The 24183-nt window shown below is 41.9% G+C and overlaps 2 protein-coding genes across 8 annotated transcripts; both read left to right on the forward strand.

The window, feature by feature from the left end:
- Nucleotides 1–3746: 3746 nt before the first annotated feature.
- On the forward strand, nucleotides 3747–15852 carry LOC311041269 (uncharacterized protein). Of its 7 annotated transcripts, none has more exons than XM_084086175.1 (19): nucleotides 3747–3838; nucleotides 4855–4902; nucleotides 5643–6420; nucleotides 6738–6853; nucleotides 7191–7320; nucleotides 7476–7523; nucleotides 8136–8236; nucleotides 9137–9305; nucleotides 9421–9611; nucleotides 10060–10150; nucleotides 10607–10772; nucleotides 10916–11086; nucleotides 12282–12390; nucleotides 13326–13472; nucleotides 13570–13709; nucleotides 13850–14215; nucleotides 14358–14504; nucleotides 14602–14741; nucleotides 14876–15852. In XM_084086175.1, exons 12-16 carry the CDS (start codon nucleotides 11013–11015, stop codon nucleotides 14061–14063), a joined length of 684 nt encoding a protein of 227 aa, XP_083942301.1. In that variant the 5' UTR covers nucleotides 3747–3838; nucleotides 4855–4902; nucleotides 5643–6420; nucleotides 6738–6853; nucleotides 7191–7320; nucleotides 7476–7523; nucleotides 8136–8236; nucleotides 9137–9305; nucleotides 9421–9611; nucleotides 10060–10150; nucleotides 10607–10772; nucleotides 10916–11012; the 3' UTR covers nucleotides 14064–14215; nucleotides 14358–14504; nucleotides 14602–14741; nucleotides 14876–15852. The 7 variants fall into 7 exon arrangements, with proteins under 7 accessions (XP_083942301.1, XP_083942298.1, XP_083942299.1 ...); XM_084086172.1 differs by lacking the exon at nucleotides 7476–7523 and having other exon boundaries at nucleotides 5643–5853; nucleotides 6293–6420; XM_084086173.1 differs by lacking the exon at nucleotides 7476–7523 and having other exon boundaries at nucleotides 5643–5812; nucleotides 6293–6420.
- A 2611-nt stretch (nucleotides 15853–18463) lies between these two features.
- LOC311041271 (uncharacterized protein) lies at nucleotides 18464–24183 on the forward strand. The gene is made up of 5 exons (XM_084086177.1): nucleotides 18464–18625; nucleotides 19583–19786; nucleotides 20131–20359; nucleotides 20626–20716; nucleotides 21647–24183. The coding sequence occupies exons 2-5, from the start codon at nucleotides 19594–19596 to the stop codon at nucleotides 21965–21967; spliced, it is 834 nt and encodes a 277-aa protein (XP_083942303.1). The 5' UTR covers nucleotides 18464–18625; nucleotides 19583–19593; the 3' UTR covers nucleotides 21968–24183.

Below are 24183 nucleotides of genomic sequence, written 5' to 3' on the forward strand. Positions count from 1 at the left end.
GATCTACAAGCTCACATTGCTGAATTGATCTCCGTCTTTATGGGACAAGCAGGAAGACTAGCTAAGAGACGTCAAATGATGTGACAGTGCTTCAGGTGTGGTGAAGAATAACTCAGCCTATCTGCATCTGTAGAGGGCTGCCATAGCTCTGGCTTCTAAGCTTGAGCTCAATGCCCCCCCCGCCTTCCGCACACACACACACACACACACACACACACACACACACACACACACACACACACACACACACACACACACACACACACACACACACACACACACACACACACACACAATGCATGCATGCTCCATGAGCATTGTAGACTTCATGTTATGTCTTACCTTGTCTTTTGTATGTTTTACAGGACTGTACAGGTATGTGAGGTGGTGAATGGCGGACTGCAGATTGTGACTTCTGCACAGATAAGATTCTTTGAGGCCGAAGCAGAAGTGGCAATACTTTGCGAGAAAGTGAAGTCGGCCATAGGAGGCCTCAACAATTTCATCCTCACCGACTCGCAGGGGATTGAAATAAGGGACTCTGAAGGGTCAAAAGGTATTTTTTTCCCCTCTAATAGATGTATTTAAAATGCCATTTGTGCTCATATATGCATTACTGAATGTTGTAAATAAAATGATCTGAAATTTGTGTCATTAGTAAATGAGCACCTTCTTAAATGTGGTATCTTGACTCTGCATTACTCTCAATGTAGGGTCCAGCTACTGGATGCAAAATGCCAGAAAAGTGCAGGCAGTGGAGGAAACGGCCTTCAGGGAGTGGCGTGACAGACAGAGAGCCAGGTATTGTAAAAAAATATATCTTAAATTTGGGAATTAACAGTTCCTTTATCGAGAGTGAGAGCTACTGTGATAGTTTTTAGCTGTTGAATTAGAGTCACTCAATCAATAAGATAAATTAATCCTCTATGTCTAATATCAGGGCTATTTATTTTCCTTGCTTACAAACTGATGGCTGTGCAATTAGGGCTACAATGCAACTTAAACCATAATAAGGCATGCAGTAGGCCTAAGCTTGTATTTTCATTTTTTCACAGCAGCATTAAGTCTGTCAAGTGCTTAAGTATGCACTATAATCCTGCTTCACCTGTTCTCCACTCCAGAATGCTTGTTCTCAAAGCTTAAACTTGATCTGATAATGATTTGTGAAATGTTTCAGTTCCACAACTGAGCCGTCTGAACTACAGTCCCTGAGGCAGCATGTGGGAGACCTTGTTGATGGAGCTGAAGGTCTGCAGCAGCTCACTCTAAAAATAGCAGATGTAGTGTCTGCTACACAGGAGCTGGTGGAACCACAGGCACCACTGGTTGTCAAACAGGCATTTTCCTGTCTGCTCTGCACAGGTATTGTTTCCATTTTGCATCTGTAACACAGTAATAATCCAATATAGTATTTGAATTAGTGTTGTGACAATTGTCTTGAACGGTTACAATATATTGACTGTATATAACATTTTTACCTAAAAGAAGGAATGATGGATTGAGAAAGACAAGTAAAAACAATGTTAAAACTTTGCTTTTCAAGAAATAACACAAAGAGAATCAAAAATCATTCAAAAAATATGAATGGAGTCAGCTATCCATACTAGCATAGATAAATCTCTGATTTTCAAACCCAACTTTTTATCAAACAAAAATGTTATCTATTGATGACATCATGTCACAAGACGGACATTTGTCCACCTACACTAGTCCACACCAGTTATGGTGTGGACACTGAAAATGTGTGTATAATATCAATGATAAATCATAAAATGTGTGTTTTTCTTGGGTGTATTTTTTCTTTCTTTTTCTAAACAGAAACAATGACACAGCCCATGCTGTCCTCCTGCTGCAGACGCCTGGTCGGTTGCAGTGACTGCATTGCAGAAAATATGGCTTGCCCCCAGTGTGACGCTGCAGGTCCACAGTACACTGAGGTCCGTGGCCTGTCTCTGGCCCTGGACTTTTTCCGGTCTATTGAGTAGATCAGTGGTTCTCAAGGTGGGGTCCGGGGACCCGCAGTGGTCCTTGAGGGGGATCCAGAAAAGAAAAGAATGTGACTGATTTTGAATATTTTTGAAAGTATTGTATGTATGGGCTGTGGCCTATGGAGGGTCTCTCCCTGGCAATACATATTGTCAGATTGTGTGTGTGTGTGTGTGTGTGTGTGTGTGTGTGTGTGTGTGTGTGTGTGTGTGTGTGTGTGTGTGTGCGTGCGTGCGTGCGTGCGTGCGTGCGTGCGTGCGTGCGTGCGTGCGCATGCATGTGTGTGAGCCGCTGGTTCCAGGGGTGGGGGTGCTGGGCTACAGTGGGGGGGCCAGAGCATGACATCATAGCTGATCTAATTCACTGGCCGGAGCCTAGCCTGTCCCTCCCAGATGGCTGGCAGTCCCGCTTCAGAGGACTGATGAAGTCTTTAATGGAACGCTGCACAGAGAGTGAGAGAGAGAGAGAGAGAGAGAGAGAGAGTGAGTGAGTGTGTGAGAGAGAGAGATTGCCATTGTGTGCTCAACATAGTTTATATTTATTGGCTTGAACATCAAACCTCAGTCAAATATTGTTGGCCAAAATAGTGAAGATTTGTTTTAACCCATGTGGAGTACCACATTGGTGGGGTTTACCACCATAAGGCGTTTAGATTGTGTCAAATAAGTTCTACCAAACTAAACATTGCTCTACTCATTGTCTTTTCCTACTTTCCAACTTTATTGATTATTTGTAAACCATTTGACCTTAGTCTTACTGACATACTGAAAGTGAATCTACTACTTTTGCATATAGTATAGTAATTGTTGCAGAAGATTGTAAGAGGTGGATCTTTATACCTGTGCTTGTGTGTGATTCTTAGGCGAGGTGCCATGGGACAGACATTAACTCATTGCCAAAATGTTTCATCATGCCTGTGAAAGAGACCCCTCCCTTCGTTGTAGCACTCTAGTTATTTCAAATCTCTGCCAATATGGCTTCACTCTCTGTACTGCCTCATAATGGAGTCCAGCCGCTGGCTGTTTTTCTATTGTTATTTTGCCCATATTTATTTTATGTTCCAAATGATGCAAGTTGTTGCAGTCAACATTTCCACTGAAGAAGATGGTGTCTTTGCATCTAGTATTAGGAAGAATTGTCTTCCGTTCTTCTGTCATATTTGAAGGAAATGTCTTGCTGTCTGTTTGCTCACATTCAAAGTTTTCTCACATGGAGTTTTCTCACATTGAGCAGTATGCATAATAAAAGTACTGTTTGGATATTGTTTGTTTCAGTTGTGTATTTTAATGTGCATAATTGGTCAACTTGGATTAACAATTATGGTATGGGGAGGGTGGGGGGGGGGGGGGGGTGTCATTGCTTTTTCCTTATGCACAGTAGGTTTATGTGCATTTTCTTGTATCCATTATATGCAATAATTTGATTCTAACTTTGTACACAAAGGGTATAACATAAGACTTTTAAAGAATATATAAATGTGTGTGTATATTTTGCACAATTCTATTTATTCCCCAGACAGGAAAAGACAATAACTTTCCTTCTAAGGCCATGTGATGTCTAGAAATTAACCTGTTAACGTGGTGCAGTCATGCCACCTTTCTCAATTTGCATAAATTATATAGACATTTATACAGTCTGAGTTATCTGAACACATTTCAAACTTTAAGTGAGCAATCCTTTACTTATTTAATGAATATTAGTATATTATTTGTGCTCCAATAATTTGACAGCAGCGTCACGTACGTACTCACGTCACGTACGTCATCTGATCCCTGGCTCTCAGAATGAGTCGCCATTGTTTTTCTATCACCAGATCCACGTCGGAGGGGAGCGAAATGTCGTACCGAAACCGGTGTGTTATTATTTCATTTACAACCATATTTTGTCATTGTGTCAACTTTACTCATTAAATGCGTGTAGTGGTTCGGTTGTTGTTTCAGTGTTGGTTTATGCATTGCATTTGCCAAAGCGACGCTGCTGTTAGCTAGGTAGTTAGCTTAGCAATTGGCACGCTAGAGAAATGTTGCTAATGCTATCTTCAATCTGCAGACTGTATGTATTAAACAACTGGGCTGATGCGAACGTTCGTCTGTGGTAGCGAATTAGTTGCCAATTTTACATTTCGATGGAATATTCCCATGATCGTCATCATACCCCAGTTTCAGTAATCGTAATGGTAACATTATTGAACGTCGCGCCACCGGTGTTTTTGCGAGAGAAATAAGCAAACATCAGTGAAAACAAGCCCAAAAGAAGCAACTATAGGCCACTTCTAGCTGTAGTTTACAACCCTCGTAGACGTATTTACGATTCTGACGTCTTCAATCTACGAGGAGATTCCTACACAAGCTGGATTAAAATACTTCTTTATTGAAAGATATACCTCTACGGGGATAAGTACTATGCCGTAGGAGTCGTTAACGTTTGGGGCTTTGCTGTAAGCACCTATATTTTCAATTTGTACACGTTTGAAGTACTTTGCAGGGCATAGTGCAGAAAGTACAGCTGGCCATTGGGGGGTGAACCCTACAACTCTTGTAGATTGAAGACGTCAGAATCGTAAATACGTTTACGAGGGTTGTAAACTACAGCTAGGCCACTTCAAACGTCGGCTATTTAAAATTAGCTGATCTGCAAGCTCACAGCAGAATTTTCCGTAACTACCATTATTTTCAAGTAACTTCAATGGAAAAACAAGGCTAACGTGGCTTGTAATACGCAGACTGGCAACACTGCGCGCCACCAGACTACGATGGAAAGCCCTTCTATTTATGCCTTTATACTTAGAGCCCGACGTCCCTGAATCTTCTCTGATACTGTGTTGTAAAAAGATTGCAGCCTGTAGCTTTTATTCTCATCTCTCTTCAGTTTGGAACCAGACGAAACGAGCTGTAAAAGAAGACAACGGTCAATGTGGTATGTGTATAATATTGTCTTAGTCAGTCAATGGCTTAGAAGTTATTTGTATCATAGCAATATCTCCTCAGTCAGTCCATTGCACTGTCTCTACTATGACTGTGTGTGCACATTTCAGTCAATAAATGAAAAGTCATTTATCCTGGTTACATACCCAGAAAGTTGTTCAAAGTTACAATCAGCTATAAAGTGTCATTTGTCTGTGCAGTGTGTAAATTCACCCAACCTTTTAATGACACAACTCTCATTTAAGGACACATTGAGATGGTGGATTGTCCATTCCAAATTTGTAACTACCCTAGTAATGTGTATTCCTCCAATGCCCACAAAAGTATAGTGTGTATATATAAGTATATACATCGAAATTGTGAAGTCTCTGTGGGATCCACATAGAAACGACGTGGCTCCAATGTGGATCTGGATCTCTGATGTATGACTCAGGATTTGGGCAAGGTTTCAGCATAATCGCAGCCCTTAGACTTTAAATCCTTTTTCCCCCCCAAAGTAGAAAACGTATGGAAAATAGGTACTGGCAGTGTGCACACAAGGTTTGGCACTGATTGGTCCAGTGGTTAGCAACATTAGCTGAAATGCTGAATACCTTTTACTTACACTTCGAGTTCATTAATATGACTATTAAAAGTGCCACCTGTTCCCTGGGGAATAACAACAATGTACCAAATTTCAGTCCAAGATGTATACTCAATCTTTGTGTGCGTGCATGTGCGTTTGTTTGTCAGGCCTCTGGTCCAGTGCAGTGTGGAGGTGTATAAGACGATTGGGTCTCTGTACCCTGAGATGAGCGTTCATGGACGCTCCCTGGACTTCCTCATTGACCTGCTGCACAAAGACCAGCTGGATGAGACCGTTAACCTGAAGCCACAAACCAAGGCCATCAAATATTATGAGGGTACTCACTGTATATGTAGTCATACGCAAAGCACAGTTACTGTAAGTGTGTTTAACCCGTTAAGACCGGGAATGCATCTGTGTCATTTTACGGGTGTCTTTGGCTATTCAAAAATAGCAGATATACAAGCTCATAGTGCGACACCGAGTGCTGCGCTACGAGCTTGTACATCTGCTTCACACACACACACTTTTCTTTTTTACTCTAATCTTTGCTTCTGGGGGGGGGCTGCCCTGGAACAAAATATTTTGAGATGGGGACAAATACATATCATTTTGGGGCTCCTTGACATGAAAGAAGTTTGAGAAGCACTGCTATTATAGCAGCATAAGTTTCAAAGAAAAATAAGGTTAGGATTTAGAAGACATTTGTAGAATCCCCAGAAGCAAAGATTTAAGTTAAAAAAAGGTTTCTTTAAAAATAACCAAAAGTATAAAATAATGGTTATAGCAAAAACATCTAAAATGACACCATATGCAGATCTGGCTGTCCTGCTGAAGGACCTGGAGACTTCCCGTAGTGACATCAGACAGTTCTGTAAGAAGATCCGCCGTTAACAGACGTGCCCGGCATCACAGCAGAGGGAGAGTATGACTACTTAGAACCAAGTAATTTGAACAACATTTATGTATATTCACTATATATTCAACAGGGTACTATTGAGGTAGAAGCTGTTTAAAGTGGTAGTATTGAAAATGGAAGCCAGACATGGACAATGTTTTTTCTTTTACAGTATGTGTTAGGCATTTGTTAAGTCACTAATCCATGGTTACTACCTAATGTACACTTGTACTTGTTCTAACACACGCTGTGTTCAACATGGCTTCCCCTTCAGTTTTGCATCATGTAATTACTCTAACTGAAGCAGGGCCTGCCTTGTTTTTCAACACAGTTTTAGTTTGATGATGTTTTTTTCATTTCCCAGAACCCTACACCAGCGGAGCTGATCGCAGCAGCTCTGAGAGCAGAGATCAGTGATGCAGAGGGTCTTGGTATGAAGCTGGAGGACAGAGGAGCTTTAAGAAGTCACTTAAGATGAAGGTAGGGACAGTCTGTGGTTAAAAATTGTGTTTCAATGTGAATTTGTGTTTTAATTAGTTTAATCACCTGACCATTAGCTTAAGTTGTCAAGTGGGACTTGTATGGCACTCACTACACAATATATACAAGTGTTTTGTATGAGTGGACCCTCAGTCCACAGGAATTTGTAATCGGATAAGTGAAGTAACGTCCTGAAGTGTTCAGTCTGTCATAAAAGATAAAGTGTCATTGTGATCCCAACTATAGTGTCTGGATCCAATCCATACTAATACAGAACTTTAGAAGAGTGGTTTAAAAAGGAAGTGTAAATAAATAGAGGTGATATTGTGATTTCCAGTGAGAGGTGCCGAGCGAGGCCAGCGTGCACTTGAGAAGAAGCTGGACAGCTCATCGAAAGACGCAGATGAACGTGTGGAGAGATACAGACGTGACTAGATAAGACCCAGACACTGCTCAAAAAGAAAGAAGTAGGATTTTTTCTCAAAACATGCACTTGCATGTGAGCTGCAGTAATTGTAACACAATCACATATAGGCTCAAGGCCTATTGTCTCAATATACACACCACTCATAATTGACTGAAGGTAAATGTACGTAATTCTCAAATATTCATCCATATACAGTACAAGCCATGACTATAAGTAAATGCAACACTGGAATACACACTTAAAGTAAGTAATAGGTGCTCTGCTGCTGTAAAACCTTTTGAATAGAATAAACTTTCACAAATTGTGACATCTTTATTGCCACTGATGGAAGTGATTTTTAAGCATTTTGGAGATATCTTCTTCTCTGATGTTTAGTATCAGTCTGCTCCATAACATTTTTTTTGTTTGCCACATACAGTACAAAATTATACTTTAAAATACTTTAAACTTAGTTATGTGGTGAAAGATGAAGTCAGACCCAGGTGCTGATTAAACCCCTACGTGACCCTAACACCCGCTGATTCCATCTCTGTCGCCTCTTTGTGTGTGTCTATGTATCTTGTTTCCTTTCCGTCTCTGCACCTCCTTATAACTTACAGAAAAACAAAAAGATACCTGCACACTGAAATCATACTGGCTTCTGTCACTTCATGCTGTAGTTGTTGTCTATTCTTGTCTGTTTTGCTCTTGCATGCCAAAGATTATCAATACTTAATTCCTAGATGTACACTGGATTTCGTTGAACGAACTCATGTCAACACAATGTTTTTGCATAACCCAAAAAGCATTACTTCTATTTTTCAGTCTTTTTCCAGGTATTGTGCTGATATTAAATAATATCTCTTATCCCCACAGCAGGCATGGTGTCGGGTGCAGGTGTTGGACTCTCCACTGCTGACACTCTCTCTCAGAGACTCTGCGTCAAACAACTGAAGAATGAGAACTACAGGCTCAAGGTGGGTCAGTGTCTTTAACGTGTCTTCTTCATTAAACCAGGGTATAATTATATGTTAAATTTGTTCTTAATAAGCAGAAATGAGTGTTCCATAGACTTTGGCCGGTGGGGGGCATGACATTGGATTGAAATGATTATGGCTGTTAGTATAGAGTGAAATACTCACACTATAGAGCCTATGGTCTCCATATTCCCTCTTCCCATCGAATCAGGAGAAGCTCTCCCATAGCAACATGCCGGAGAAGGGTCAAAGATTTGATTGTCTAGTGGGAATTATGTTTTCATCACTGCCGATCGGCGCGAATAAATACTGTACCTACTAGTCATTATGTCCCAGGAGCTGATTGTAACCTTTACCAGTAAAGAGAAAAGCTAGATGTTAGTGGAGCTTTTGTACAGTTGGAAAGGGGTTTAAGTGTATTGAGGACAGAATGCTAGTTAACCAGAAACCACGGTATTTGTAAGCTGTATCTACTACAAGCTTTGATATGTCCTTTGTGGTACTCTGAGGGGAGCAGATTTCTTCCTGCAAAACCACATGACCTTCTTTTTGTAGGCGTTTAATACAAGGTTTAGTATTCTGAAGGCTTGTGACTTTAAAACAAAATGATTGTTGGGCCAACTGAGCACAGGACTGTGTCATTAGCATGGTTAAGAATTGCCTCGGAAGCACTAGCACTGGCTTTAGTTTCAACTTGCAGGTGTATATAACATGAATATTGCTAAATAGCCATTCCAATTTCATTTGTTTACGCATTAGGGCCTGGACATTTTTCCCAATTACTAATGGCTGTGGAAACATAATATGACACAGAATAAATTTGAAGTGTTGTAATGCAGATGCATATTCATGTAACAATAACATGATTTTTTTTGTTCTGTAATATTCTCTTCCCTGAAGGCTGAGAAAATGCGTGCCCAAATCAAATGGCCTTTCTGCCCCCCCTCCATGTGCCCAAGCTGACCTCCAAAGATGGAGGCCGACCGGAGGTGGTCTGACCAGCTGCTGGAGACGCTGCTGCACATGAGCGCTAATGTCAAAGTGGGGGACATCACCGGAAAAACTCCAGGTAGTGTACATGTGGTGGAATATGTTGGTGTTTTAGGAAGTACCGTACAGGAAAGTGTTGTATGGGAGAAATCAGAGGTGCATTCAGGTTGCTTTAGGTTCTGTTTGTTTTACAGTTCAATCCTTATCTCTGAAATTCAAAATGACAAGCTGAAACCCAACACCGTGGTCATGTTGAGACTAACCGAGGAGGAGACAGTTGTTCCTATTATCACCCAAAAGGTGAAGATTGCCCAAGGCAATCTTGATGACTATGTCATCACGGACGCACAGGGCAACCAGTTCGTCGACTGTGAGGGAACAACAGGTAAAAGTCTTTTTAAATTACAATTTAATTTGCGATAAATAAAATCTATGTTTACAGTTTAGGCATTTAGCAGACACTCTAAATCCAGAGCGACTTACAGTAATCAAGGACACAAGATAATACATCAAATACATATAAATAGTAATCTAATAATAAAGTAACACATAAGTAAACCAATAATATCATAATAACTATTACATACGTAAACCCAGAACCTATCATAGGCCTGCATTGAAACTATACACACTATACTAGGATGCCAGGTCAACAATGGCCTGGCACCTGTCTATATAACATGCTATGTAAGTAAGATTTTAGCCTTTGCAGAATCCTGCAAGGTCGTCATGTTGTAATGCAAATGGCTGAAAGTTGTGGCAGTATAACTATGAGCACCTTATTTTTTTAATTCATTTTTGTCTTGACTTGACTCTCCAATTCTCTCATGAAGGGTCCCTGTTCTGGAAGACAACCAGCCTGAAATTTCATGCTGTGGAGAGTACCAGCTTCAGGCAGTGGCACCAGAGGAGGGGCAGAACAAGGTATTGGATGACAAAACGTATCTTAAAATGTAGGCATTTAGCAGATGCTCTTATTCCGAGTGAGAGCAAATATGACAGTTTAGCTGGTGAATGATGTAATGTAATGATGATGTAAATATGACATTTCTGTTAGTTTTAGCCAACTATTTTTATACAGATGAATAGACACTATTCTAATGATTTATGCAAAATAATTGCAACTAGCTAAAATAGTTTCTATCAGGTGATTATACAATAATTGTGACAGGCCTAATACAGTACATAGCCCTGGGTAGGCCACCCAGCCTGCCGCATATATGTGCTCTGTGGTGCACCCCGTTCTAGATTATCCATGTGTAACTCAAAGAGTGTGCATATTTAACCATTCGGTCACCGTTATATTTAACTGATATTTGTTCCGTATTTCACTGTCCAGAGAAGAGCTTCAAGTTGAACATGTTAATACTCTCCTGTCAGATTTCCATTGGAATCCCTCTGTACCGTATCAAAGACATTAGGATGTTATATGGGGTCGGTCCAGCCCTGGGGTGATTGTCCCATTGACTTTGAAGGTCTGGTCACGGCCCCCTCCCCTCGCGGCCACGTCATTGCATCCCGTATCGCCAGCAAAAACCCTGATGAGGTATGTGCCACTGTCTCTCTCTCGACAACGGACGTAGAATTTATACACAGTAAAATCCTCAGTGCTACTGTAATTGTTTTAACTTAAAAAAAGTCCAAATTGAAGGGGCTCTGATTAAGTATTTGTTTGATGTGTTGTTGTAGGGTTTCTAGGCAAGCTCGGCAACGGTCCAAGTGCTGAACCTCCGCTGCAATAAGAACGTTTGGGGTTACTTCAGCGTGGCTGCGGCTGGAGGCCTGCATGAGTTTGGGCACTGCTTCTCCTGACACTGCTTATCCTGGGGAGAGAATCGCAAGCAAATCAGAGGACATTTCGTGAGTACACGCACCCTCACTGGATAATACAGTGTCAGTCAGTGAAAAATGATGGAAATGTCAATTCTGCCCTCTGTTCATGGGAGCGTCCTGTATTTGGGGCACTTGCACAATTTTTCCTACTTAAAGATGCTATCGATTACTACTTTTGAGAGGAGCTGCTACATGTTTCCTTAGCCATTCATGAGTTGAACTCAACTAGGTAATAAGCTCACCATTCAACATAGCTTCAAACTGCATGCAGTGACATTAATAAGTTGTTAATGAGTTTGTTTGACTCTTTAGTCTGGGTAAGTCAGAGAGTATAGTGCAATTCCCCAAAATCCAAACTATCCCTTAAACTCTGTAACCACTTAAACCCTATATGTTTTGTTGACCGGGGTCCTCCAGCGGTCTAATACTTGATCGCTTCTTTTTTTTCTTCCCTCTACACTACAAATATCTTCATCTGTAATAGTGACATACCCCACATAAGGACGCTAGGGTTGATGGGTTTCTGTTTTGTATGATGTGAACGGCACCCAGTGAGATTTTAACAGTTGTCTTTGTCTCTACATCCTGTAGTAACATGGTGGTGGCTGTGAATGAACTGTCTTATCAGGGGGGGACTTCAGGACCACTGTAGAGTACCACATAAAGCTCCTGGAGACTGAGAGCTTCCAGCATAACCGCATTGAGACTGGCTGGCTCGACCGGCTCTTCTCAGAGAAGACGCAGGTACAGCCATATTTCACATTTGGGGGCAAGCTATGAGGAACATGTAGCATGTAGGACCACATTTCTTATGGCAGCGGTGCTCAAACGTTTTATTTATAGACCCCCATATCTCTGAGTTACAGACCTGTTAAGGGTCCATTTGGAACCCCCCAAAGAACCCTTAGGGTCCCTGGACTTCACTTTGAGAACCACTGTCTTATGGCATTGAGAAATCACTGTAACCTCAAGTAATTGTTGTGTTATGTGATGATGATTGTACGACATGGATCTAAAAATGTTATTTTGCCATTATGTCCCCATGCTGTGTTCTAGTCAAACCGAGTGTACACAGTCAAGTGCGTGATTAGACTATGGTAGATGGAAGCTTGATCTGACTGGCATTGTTCTCATTGTTCTCAACACATTGAAATGGCCACTTTGTTTTAGTTTTATGATAAAAACGAAGACCGTTAGGATGAGTATAGTGCTGTGTGTGCAGGGCAGGCAGAGTGTCCGGACACCATGCTGGAGATCGTGTGCGGTGCTCTCCACGTAGCCGATGTCAACCTGAGGAACAGTGTGTCCAACTTCCTGCACTCACTGGAAAGGTACAAACGAAATAAACAAAATACTGTCTTAACCCATTTTGGGCGGGAAGCCCTTTTTGTAACTAGACCTTTCAGGACGGGGAACCCTTTTGGGGTTGTTGTTGCTATGTACAGTACATAGCAACATCAATTTTTTTTGTAATTATTGAAGAAATGTGTTTTTCTGAAACTTAGGTCAGGATTTAGAAGGCGTTTTTAGAAATGGCCTCAGGTCTAAATGGGTTAAAGCCACGCTGTTGACTAGAATATGAACCTGCCCCCAGTTCCACAAGCCTCAAAGCTAGAAGGTCCTCGGTTCGGGGACGCTGTGGGCATCAGTGCCCATACCCTAGGTGGGGTTGTTGAAAGGGCCTTTCTGTGTGGAGTTTGCATGTTCTCCCTGTGTCCCTTAGGGTAGGTAGGTACCCTCACAAAAACATGCAGTAATCCTGGTCTCTATACTGCCTCCCCCTGGTGATGGAGGGGAAAGGAACTGTTCGGAATAACGTGTTCCTTCCACACACTACGTCCAAACGGAAACGGGGAATATCCCCCCTGTCGGGTGATAACAAGCGGCTTGCTAGCTCCTCATGCATTGAAGGAGGCATGAGCTCAGTTCGGGGCTCTCCCTAGGCTGGGAGAGTAGCGGCCAGGATTACATAGGCAATTGGCACTGGTAGAAAAAATGGGTTACAAAATTGTGGGATTAAAAAAACGATAGAAAACACATCCACTGATCATCAGGGTGGCACAGCGGTGAAGTTCCTGCCCACCACTGCAGAGACTAGGGGTTTGAATCCAGCAGGTGCAGCAGGTATATTATATGGACTACGCCTGTTCTTGGGTCATTGCTGATCTACAAGCCTGTGAGGTTGTATGTTCACCTATTTTGGCATCCCCAGAATAGGGACGCTAGGGTTCATATGCTCCTCTAACTATGTGTTTTTGTCCCTAAGGCGGAGCTGCACACAGGGGCCCTGCCCACTATCCAGGCTGTAGCATTTAGAGGGGGGAAGCTACACAGAGTGTTCCACAGTACACTGGACCACCTGATCCACATCATGAATGGCTACTGCCTGCCCGAACCGTTCTTCTGCATCACGGTCCGAGTTCACACGTGCACAAGAAACAAACACCTACCTAGCTAATATCAACACAGTACAGTGGTTGATAAACATGCTGTTCTTTCTATCTCCCCAGCTTAGGGAGAGGGTGGAGAGGCTGATGAAGACCATGCGAGATCCCTCCTTGCCAGTGTTGGAGCTGCAGGACATCATGATCAGTGTGTCTGGTCGCATTCTCCCTGCTGTTGAGAAGGCTGTCAAGAAAGACATGACACAGTATGTCAGCCACACACACACACACACACACACACACACACACACACACACACACACACACACACACACAATGCATGCATGCTCCATGAGCATTGTAGACTTCATGTTATGTCTTACCTTGTCTTTTGTATGTTTTACAGGACTGTACAGGTATGTGAAGTGGTGAATGGCGGACTGCAGATTGTGACTTCTGTGCCGATACGCTTCTTTGAGGCCGAAGCAGTAGTGCCAATACTGTGTGAGAAAGTGAAGTCGGCCATAGGAGGCCTCAACAACTTCGTCCTCACCGACACACAAGGGATTGAAATAAGGGACTCTGAAGGGTCAACAGATATTAAGCCAATACTGTGTTAGAAAGTGAAGTCGGCCATAGGAGGCCTCAACAACTTCGTCCTCACCGACACACAAGGGATTGAAATAAGGGACTCTGAAGGGTCAGCAGAATTAAGCCAATACTGTGTGAGAAAGTGAAGTCGGCCATAGGAGGCCTCAACAACTTTCAGCAGGTATATTATATGGACTACGCCTGTTCTTGGGTCATTGCTGATCTACAAGCCTGTGAGCTTGTATGTTCACCTATTTTGGCATCCCCAGAATAGGGACGCTAGGGTTCATATGCTCCTCTAACTATGTGTTTTTGTCCCTAAGGCGGAGCTGCACACAGGGGCCCTGCCCACTATCCAGGCTGTAGCATTTAGAGGGGGGAAGCTACACAGAGTGTTCCACAGTACACTGGACCACCTGATCCACATCATGAATGGCTACTGCCTGCCCGAACCGTTCTTCTGCATCACGGTCCGAGTTCACACGTGCACAAGAAACAAACACCTACCTAGCTAATATCAACACAGTACAGTGGTTGATAAACATGCTGTTCTTTCTATCTCCCCAGCTTAGGGAGAGGGTGGAGAGGCTGATGAAGACCATGCGAGATCCCTCCTTGCCAGTGTTGGAGCTGCAGGACATCATGATCAGTGTGTCTGGTCGCATTCTCCCTGCTGTTGAGAAGGCTGTCAAGAAAGACATGACACAGTATGTCAGCCACACACACACACACACACACACACACACACACACACACACACACACACACACACACAATGCATGCTCCATGAGCATTGTAGACTTCATGTTATGTCTTACCTTGTCTTTTGTATGTTTTACAGGACTGTACAGGTATGTGAAGTGGTGAATGGCGGACTGCAGATTGTGACTTCTGTGCCGATACGCTTCTTTGAGGCCGAAGCAGTAGTGCCAATACTGTGTGAGAAAGTGAAGTCGGCCATAGGAGGCCTCAACAACTTCGTCCTCACCGACACACAAGGGATTGAAATAAGGGACTCTGAAGGGTCAACAGATATTAAGCCAATACTGTGTGAGAAAGTGAAGTCGGCCATAGGAGGCCTCAACAACTTCGTCCTCAACAACTTCGTCCCCACCGACACACAAGGGATTGAAATAAGGGACTCTGAAGGGTCAACAGAATTAAGCCAATACTGTGTGAGAAAGTGAAGTCGGCCATAGGAGGCCTCAACAACTTCGTCCTCACCGACACACAAGGGATTGAAATAAGGGACTCTGAAGGGTCAACAGATATTAAAATTAAGTTGATATTTAATTTTCAGAGAGACAAATTAGGAGAAAATCACCTTTTCATGATCTACTTTGTCTTTGTCCCAGTAACACTCTCGGGGGATCTGTAGGATTTGTGTACGATTTCGCCTATAGTGGCTACAATTGGGATGATGTATTTTCATAAATTAACCATCTTCGGTTTCCTGTCTAGCAGTGTTGCCATGTCTGCTTATAACCGAGTTTGGGCTTGCTGTTATGTAAAGTTGCTTGTAAATAAATAGTTGCTTATTTGGGTAATCTTGTGGTGTTTTTTTTTTTGGTTAAAAGGGTTAATGTTGCAATGCACGTGGATTGTAATGTCTTAACTATCAAAGTGAACAGCTGAACTAGCTAGAACTAGAACCCTGATTGAACTAGATGTTCTAGTTCAATCTAGTTCTAGATGAACTAGAACTAGATTTTCGATATTGGTTACTTTGTACTTTGTGTTTTGGTAGTTCATGGGAGTCTGGCGAAAGGACGCAATTGTAACTTTAATTAGAAATGTTAATAAAGATTCTTTATGTAACTGCTGTCCCTTCAGACTCAGTGATTACATTTCCCATAGAGTGTGAGGACGTAGTCTTCTTCGTTTTCCACCTTCTCGACGATGACAGGGAGTACTGCTTCAGTGCTTCTGCTTCGACAAAAGGACCCGCAGATTAACATGTATTTGTCCACAGACCCCCATCTGATAAGATTTGGTTTTGAATATACTTATTTTCAGGTTTGTGTTTGCTAACAATGTGTGTTAACATAATTTATACTCTAGTCTTGACTTTCTGTTCTGATTCAGATTACACAAACTAGGTATACCACCTGTTTGATGAATGTAACCGATATAGGGTGATGAGTTGAACAAAGGGGCTTTGAGGAATGTTCAGGATGACCTTATACAAGACCATAGATGTATATAGATGGATGATTACATGATATGATTAGATGGCGGACAAGTTTCAAATAACGATCATTGAGAGAGAAATCCTTTAAGGTGTGCATCTTTTTTGGAAGCATATATTCATTCTGTAGATTTATTATTCATTGTAACACCTAATACAAGGGCACAGAAATGTGGGAGTCATAGGGGTCTTAAACGTTTTCAGGCCAGGGACCCCCGTTGGGGGGTGGTACAGCATATATTGTATAATGCAGGGGTCTCCAACGTTTTCAGGCCAAGGACCCCCTAGCTGAGAGAGAGATGAAGCAGGGACCCTCTATATTGTATAGAATGGTGTTTCGGATAGACTTTTGCTGCTCTTTTCTCCCTCTACACCTATAACTCTTTGCCAAAAATAGCCGATCTACAAGCTCACAACGCCAGGCGTTGTGAGCTTGTAGATCGGCTATTTTTGGCTAAAGTTCTCCTCAGAAAAGGGATGCTAGGGTTCAAGTGGTTAATATAAAAAAAGAAAAATCATATCACACAAAGATTTGGCAGACCCCCTGTAGTAACTCTGAGGACCCCCTGTTGAAGATCCCTGGTATAATGTATAACATTGTGTTTCATATGTATAGACATACCATGTTGTGCATTCCAGCTATTCAAATAATAGATTGATATTCATTCATATCCACTGCCATTAGTAAACATACTTTACTAACTGAGAAGAATGTAATACTATCAACAATCTGTCAATTTCACAACAATCATGTATACAAGCTATTAATGGCCAGAATCGTGATATATTTTCAACATAAATATGGAAAATATTTAAAGACAAATGGATTTTTTTGGGAAAAAAAATATATAAAAGCCTATATATATATATAGGCTTTTAAAATATATAGCCTACATAGGCCTATATATACATAAATAAATAAATGTATTCATTGTCCGCGGACCCACTGTTTAAGACTACTTAGGGTCGTAGGCTATTAAATGATATCCCTGAAACGCTTGTGCCTGTGCAAATACCGTTTTTATACATATATTTTTTACATTTTTACAACTATTGTTTTTGGAAAGCAAAACATACGGGAAGTGGGGAACTGTAATTTTGAAGGACACACGGAGGGGGGAGATTGACAGGGCAGTAACCAATCAGGAGCAAGCCCGCCCACAGTTGAACTAACCAATGGAGTCCGTTTCTTCCTTTTTTCGTTTCCAGTTTGTTTGTTTCGCCAGAGAATGGAGAATATGCCGTTTTCTTGATTTTTATTGATTCTGACACACTCTATGTTCGTTTCCTCCCTAGAACGAGAATAGGAGAATTCAATTTGGGTTTCCCGTTTTTTTGATCCTGTGCCTCATGCAGTAAACGGGCCGTTTTAGGTCCATTCTGACACACTCTATGTTGGTTTTCTCCCTAGAACGAGAATAGGAGAATTCAAGTGGTTATTCCGTTTTTCAATCCGTGCGCCCATGCAATAAACGGAAATTGAAGTGTTTTTTTCGTTTTCCGTTTCTGTTCTGACGCTGGACACCAATTATACTTTAGTACCCGGACCCGTGTTCTGCGGAAAACCTTCGCCGAAAATAGCCGATCTACAAGCTCACAACATTGTGAGCTTGCAGATCGGCTGTTTTCAGCTAAGATATTTAGTGTAAAGTGAAAACAGAAATTACACTAGTATGGAGCCCTGCGGGACTCCACTCAACCAAGTAGGGTTTAAGTGGTTAAGTTTACCACTCTTGGTACAGTAGTAGGTCTTGGTATGTCTCACAGGATCTTGTTGAAATTAACTTTATAACCTCTACCCTTACTTTTAAACTGACCAATGGGGCCAATGCTGACGTTCACTCTTAAGTCAATTCAAGATTATTAAAATAATAATAATAATAATATGGATGCCACAATGAGACTTGTACTCCAGTGTGATATATAACCTTGGTTATGCTACATTGTCTGATTTGGGCTGACTTTGTAATTGTGTGCCCAGTCTTCCACCCCAAAAATCCACCTCAGGTGCCAGTCTTCTCCCCAAAAAGGTGCCCAGTCTGCAAAGGAAGAAAGAAAGAAAGAAAGAAGTGAGTGAATGTGCCCGCCACTCCTCTGGTTACCTTGTAGATACACAATGGGCACTACCCAAGATCAACAGTGGGGGGCAGCAATACGTCAGCCTGGCGTCCAGTCTGCCAGAAAAAGAAGAGGAACATACCCACAATGCAGTGTGTTGTGTTTGTTGTTGTGAACTTAATGTAGGAGAGAAACACTGAAACACACTGTTGTGTTTTAAACATAAATAGTCCCTAAACTGAGTATTTGACTGACTGCTGCTGGTAAAACAAACATGATGTTTCAAAACAGTGTCGTCTTTAAGTATTAGGAGGACGTTTGATATCAACCACTGAAACACAGCAGGTAAGTTAAGATGAACAAATAAATGTTCCATTTCTCTTTGACCCTTAATTTCAAATGGAACACAATTGCTCCTAGCTCTTAACTCACTAATTGTTGTTGGCCGCAACAGAAGAACCACATTAGTGGATATTATTTAAGCAAGAACAACTGTCTTTACCTTGCCTTTGTCATGGAGCACTGTTCATTTCAGATTATTGTTTGGGTTTTTTCTCACTTGAAAAGTGGATTGCATGTGAGCGTTGGTGGTATAGTGGTGAGCATAGCTGCCTTCCAAGCAGTTGACCCGGGTTCGATTCCCGGCCAACGCAGAGACTTTATGGGGACTGTTAAGTAGTTTCGTACTTTGCAGATAATGATGGGTCAATAAATACAGAGTAGTAAATGTTTTATATTGCAGCGGCACTTTATTGGTATGGGAAAACATACGTTTACATTTCCAAAGAAAGTGTCAAAAATAATAAAATAAAAATAATTAAAGACTAATGCCATATACTGCTTGTGGAAGTACAATTGCATCCGACTGAACTTAAACTAGAATAAATCACTGTATTTCAGTTCAGATGATGGCTGGCATTTTATTTTCCATCTGTAGCTGGCAATGTGTGCACTAAAAACAACATGCATAATCTGCAAGCGAGAGATGCTTTTTTCCTATGTGTAATTTCACAGCCCTCAGTCCTTTGCATTAGTTATAGTTGGATAACAGACAGATAAGCATTTATTGGACAACATAGAAGCATGACACCAGAAAGCAGAAATGTTCATGCATGCACAGTTCTACATTACTTAGTTGTCCATACTGTCTAGTTCACTTGGCAAATAACAAGCACACTGTAATGTCTAAATGTATATGAATAAATACATCATTTTACAATGCATGTTATAATTGTTATTTTGATATGATGTAGCTGCTGCTTTACTCAGGTCACATGACATGTATTTTGTGTTTTTCCCCAGTGGCAGAGTGCATGAGAAGGTGGAAGACCTTGAAAGAGGGCTACAAGAAGCACCTGCAATTGGTGAAGGACTGCAGCATAAGTGGCTCGGCCAATGTGCCCATTAAGACCTGGACATTTGCCACGGTCATGTCCTTCATGAAGGACCATCTTGAGAAAAGGGACACGACTGGCAACATGGAGATGAGCGCTGCTACCCCCCAGGGTAATCTGCACCATAATCTTCATGTACATGCACTGAAACTGTTCTTGCACTAATGTCTAGGAACAGATACCAGCTGCTATGCTCATGCACCTTATTTCGAAATCTCATGTACATATATGTTTTGGATGGATATGCTATGCGTATATGTAGATACGTCGTTGTCTCTTCTATCTTTTTATTCCTTATTTTTCCTTCCCTTGCCCCCCCCCCCTCTCTCTCTCGCCTTTCTCTTTTCTTGAAACATTCAAAAATGGAGCTTGCACTAAAACGAATTTCACCCACTGTTTTACACCTGTAAACTTTGGATGTGACAATAAAGATGATTCTGTTTCTGATCCTACTAGGACCACAGCACAGCAGCACATTTACCTCCCAGGGCACCAGCGGCGTCGTGCGGCCTCCAGGACCACTTAAAAAGCCTGGTGCCACTGCCTCCCGCAAGAGGGCCCATGCTGCAGCTACCCACCCCCACACCTTCCAACCACTTCCAGTACCCGATGAGTTCACCCTGAACCTAGGTCCCATATTGGACTGCCCAGCAGCTCAGGGCACCAGCAGCAGCCTACCTTCTAGGTTTGTTTTATTGTTACATCCTGTGTACAGGTACATAAGAGTAAAAGTTATTGTTCCAAACCTACAAGCTCACAACGCCTCGTGCTATTTTCAGCAAAGAGGTTTGGTGTAGAGGGGAAAAAAGAGCACAGAGTGAAAGGTTAAGATTACTAAGTATCAAGGTTTTAATTGGTTAAATGTCTATTGCTTTATAATGTACTTTTGTGACTGAATGGTTAGTGTTTCCTTCTGTCCTGATTTATTTTTGTTCTTTTATGTACATGTAGATCTCCATCTCCCGAGGGCACTACAACCCTACCTCCTTCTGCTGCCCAGGACCCCAGCACCCTTTCGGAAGAGGACATCCCAGAAACCCAGGTAAGGGCTGGGAAATATGTCATTATTGCATTGATATTGGAGAGACTAGGTATTGTCTGGGATGTATTCACATGGATTAAAGTTCTCAGTTGCTACGACTGATTGCAGTCATTTTGATTCCATAGAAGGCAGCATTGTCTTCTATGGAAGCATGTCGCACACAGGTCGCGACACGTAGTGAGCTTGTAGATAAGCTATTTTCTGATGTTTGTTATTTTAAAATTAAAGTGTTTGAATTGATCACAAAGCAATCGAATACATGTTCAGAAGAATCTTCAATTAAACCCTAATAATTTCAGTTCATTTAGACACTTCAGCTCAGAAATAACCAGACCATTAATTATCCATTTACCATTTATTAACCATTACCATATTAACCATTTACCATATATGCAATGATATTGCATTCAAGTTTGGCGGTGTGACTCTGCTCTTGTGATATTAAAGATTCCCTGTGCAAACATGTCACAGATAGTCAATCACACAACCCCCAGAGCAGAGCATAAATACAGTTTTACATAAACATTGAACCTTCAATGCCTAATTAAACTACCACATATCATAGTACAATCCATAGAACCACAGTACAATACACAGAATCATAGTATAATCCATAGAACCACAGTACAATACACAGAATCATAGTATAATCCATAGAACCACAGTACAATACACAGAATCAACCTATAACAATATGAACTAAATGCCACAGGGAGGAGGCCGGGGAGGTGGAGGTAATTTGAAAACCTACAGCTGTACAACCTGCAATGACAGGTACCACATACCACATTCACGCTATTTCACAAATCAACCAATCACAGATTAAGCCTAAGAAAACTTTTGCCATGAGCTTTTATGTTATTTTCAAATCTTATATGACTGACCAAAAGTAACGTGATATTTCATTTTGTCCGTATCGCCCGGTTCTAGACCCAGGACAATCCAGATTTGGGGCTATCTGGATTTCAGATGTCTGAGGATGAGGAGGACATCCCAGTGCCCCGAAAGGTGCGTGGGCATCAGGCCAACTCCCAGCACCAGAACATGACGGCCTTCCAGGAGAGTCTGGTGTTGGCAATGGCGGAGACCGCTGGACCCTCTGTCCCTCACACTGTTCCGCAGGCTCTGGATGGGGACGACTACTTCTTTCTGGGCATTGCCCACACAGTGAAGACGTTGTCGGCCAGGGGGAAGGCTGTGGTAAAGATGAACATACTGCAGGCAGTCAACAATCACATGGGAGAGCTGTAGTGTGCTTTTTTTTTTTGTAAAAAAAAACAAAACACACACTACAGCTCCCCTCCAAAACACACTACACCTAGCCTGGCATTGGCCAGACTGATAGCGTGGATTCACTCTCACGTTCCTCCCTGGTATCAGTCTGGACTTCGGCCCATAGGGAGCGAGTATGAGAAATCAGAAAATGATTTGGATGCTTTTCACTGTTGTACGGACAGCAGTTGAAACGCATTGATGATTTCTCATACTTGCTCCCTTTCGCCGAAGTCCAGACTGATACCGGGGAGGAATGTGAGAGTGAATCCACGCTATCAGTCTGGCCAATGCCAGGCTACACTACACCTCCCCTCCCAGTACACACTACACCGACATTTTTCATATTCTATCCTGATTGGCTTCCAATCAGGATAGAATAGAAAAAGCAATGGTGTCTACATCATCAACCTGATGAGCGGTTTGCATGAAATGTTGCACACAGATTCCCACTAGGCTATGGAAGAAATGCCACTTGAAATTGTTCAAATCTGCTATGCTTCATGGGTCATGGTGGTGCTATTACAGGCCGATTTGCATTTTTATCTATATATCTAAACCTATCTGCGTAAAACTTTGTAAACACACTCCCTAGAGGCCAAGAAAAAAAACAATTGCTGTGCATTTTTCACGTCCACCTTTTATAGCGCCACCAGATTTTATCCAAATTTCATGCAAATTAGTACACATAATCTCTATAGTCATGTGATCAAGACGGATCTGTTTGATTTTTTTCGTCGGAGAATCAGGATTGTTCTCTGTGGAATCAAGACTTTTTCTCTGCTTTATCCTGGGGGGACTCATTTCTCCCATTTGTCTGCAGGCAGGAATCAGAATCACATGTATATTCACATCACACCATTACAAATGTAAAAGAGTAGTTGAGATTCTCAATGTTTGCAGTTACAGGAAGAGTTGGAAAAATAGAGAATAGAGAAGAAAGATGAAAGAAACACAGAACAAGTAAAAAAGAGGAAGGCACAGGCTATACGTTTGAGTTTATTTAGGATCAGGATTAGCTGTTACACCTGGCAACAGCTATTCTTCATGGGGTTGACAGATAAACAGCAGTGTCTGCAGCCAGGACTGAGAAAATAGGATTGTGAGTAACTTTCTTGCGGCCCTACCTCTAGGCACACAATTATATGAAATCTCATGATCAGTTAAACCATTTTAGGTCAGTCTGACCCAGTGCAATTCATCCTTTACAATCAATCTATCTTACAGAACTGTTTTCCTGTTTCCCAGAACATTCTGGTTCTATAGAGACACACGGGCGGAAACGGAAGGCCTACAAATTCACGCCCACTTTTGAGATAGCGCCGCTACTCGAGGTCCGTTAGAACGACGAACTGCAGCTCTCAATGCATTCCCTATGAGAGGATATGAGAATTAGCCTACTTTTAAAATTATCCTGCATTAACTGGAGACGATATTGATTTAAATAAAAACATGTTTCCAAATGTATGGAGTGTCTTTGTAAACATATCTTCTTGTTTTCTTAATAGTTGATGTGTTTCACATTTAATTCGCCACTTTAACGAGTTACCCATAATGTTAACACAGCAGAGGGTAGACGGCAGACAGACAAGTTGTCGCATTTCAGTGACATCACTGTCTTTACGAGCTCCGAGCGCCGACCAGTGGTGTACCCACACTGTAGAGGCAGGACAGACCGTCGCCTGCCCAACTAAGATCTCGCCTCCCCTAAAAAAAAACAAATAACCCGAAAATGTGTCATTGCGTGCTTAATGTCCTCAAAGTCACGCACCCAACAAGCTTTGAACTGAGCAGATTGGACCTTCTGTTCCAGAGATAATGACCAAAACATATTGAAAACGTCCACTTTCACCAGTTTTCTGGGTATTGAAAACCTCAAGGGATGCGTCCGTGACGTATATACCATGCGACCACTTAAAGTCTAGATCTCCGATGCTAGCGGTTTTGACATACTGATGGAGTATATTATAGTATATTGTGGGTAGTATATCGAGATGACAGATATGGGACATTAAAAAGGACACATCAAACAAATGGGACACTTTATTAGAACACCAAAAAAGTCGCTACAGCCTCAGTAGTTAACCACTGAAATGACGGTATTTTACAATGCCTCTCATAAAGATTGCATTGAGAGCTGCAGTTCATCTTTCTAACGGACCCCGAGTAGCAGCGCTGTCTCAAAAGTGGGCGTG

Source organism: Gymnoscopelus microlampas, assembly GCF_963454915.1.
Source record: "Gymnoscopelus microlampas genome assembly, contig: SCAFFOLD_70, whole genome shotgun sequence".
NCBI lineage: Eukaryota > Metazoa > Chordata > Actinopteri > Myctophiformes > Myctophidae > Gymnoscopelus > Gymnoscopelus microlampas.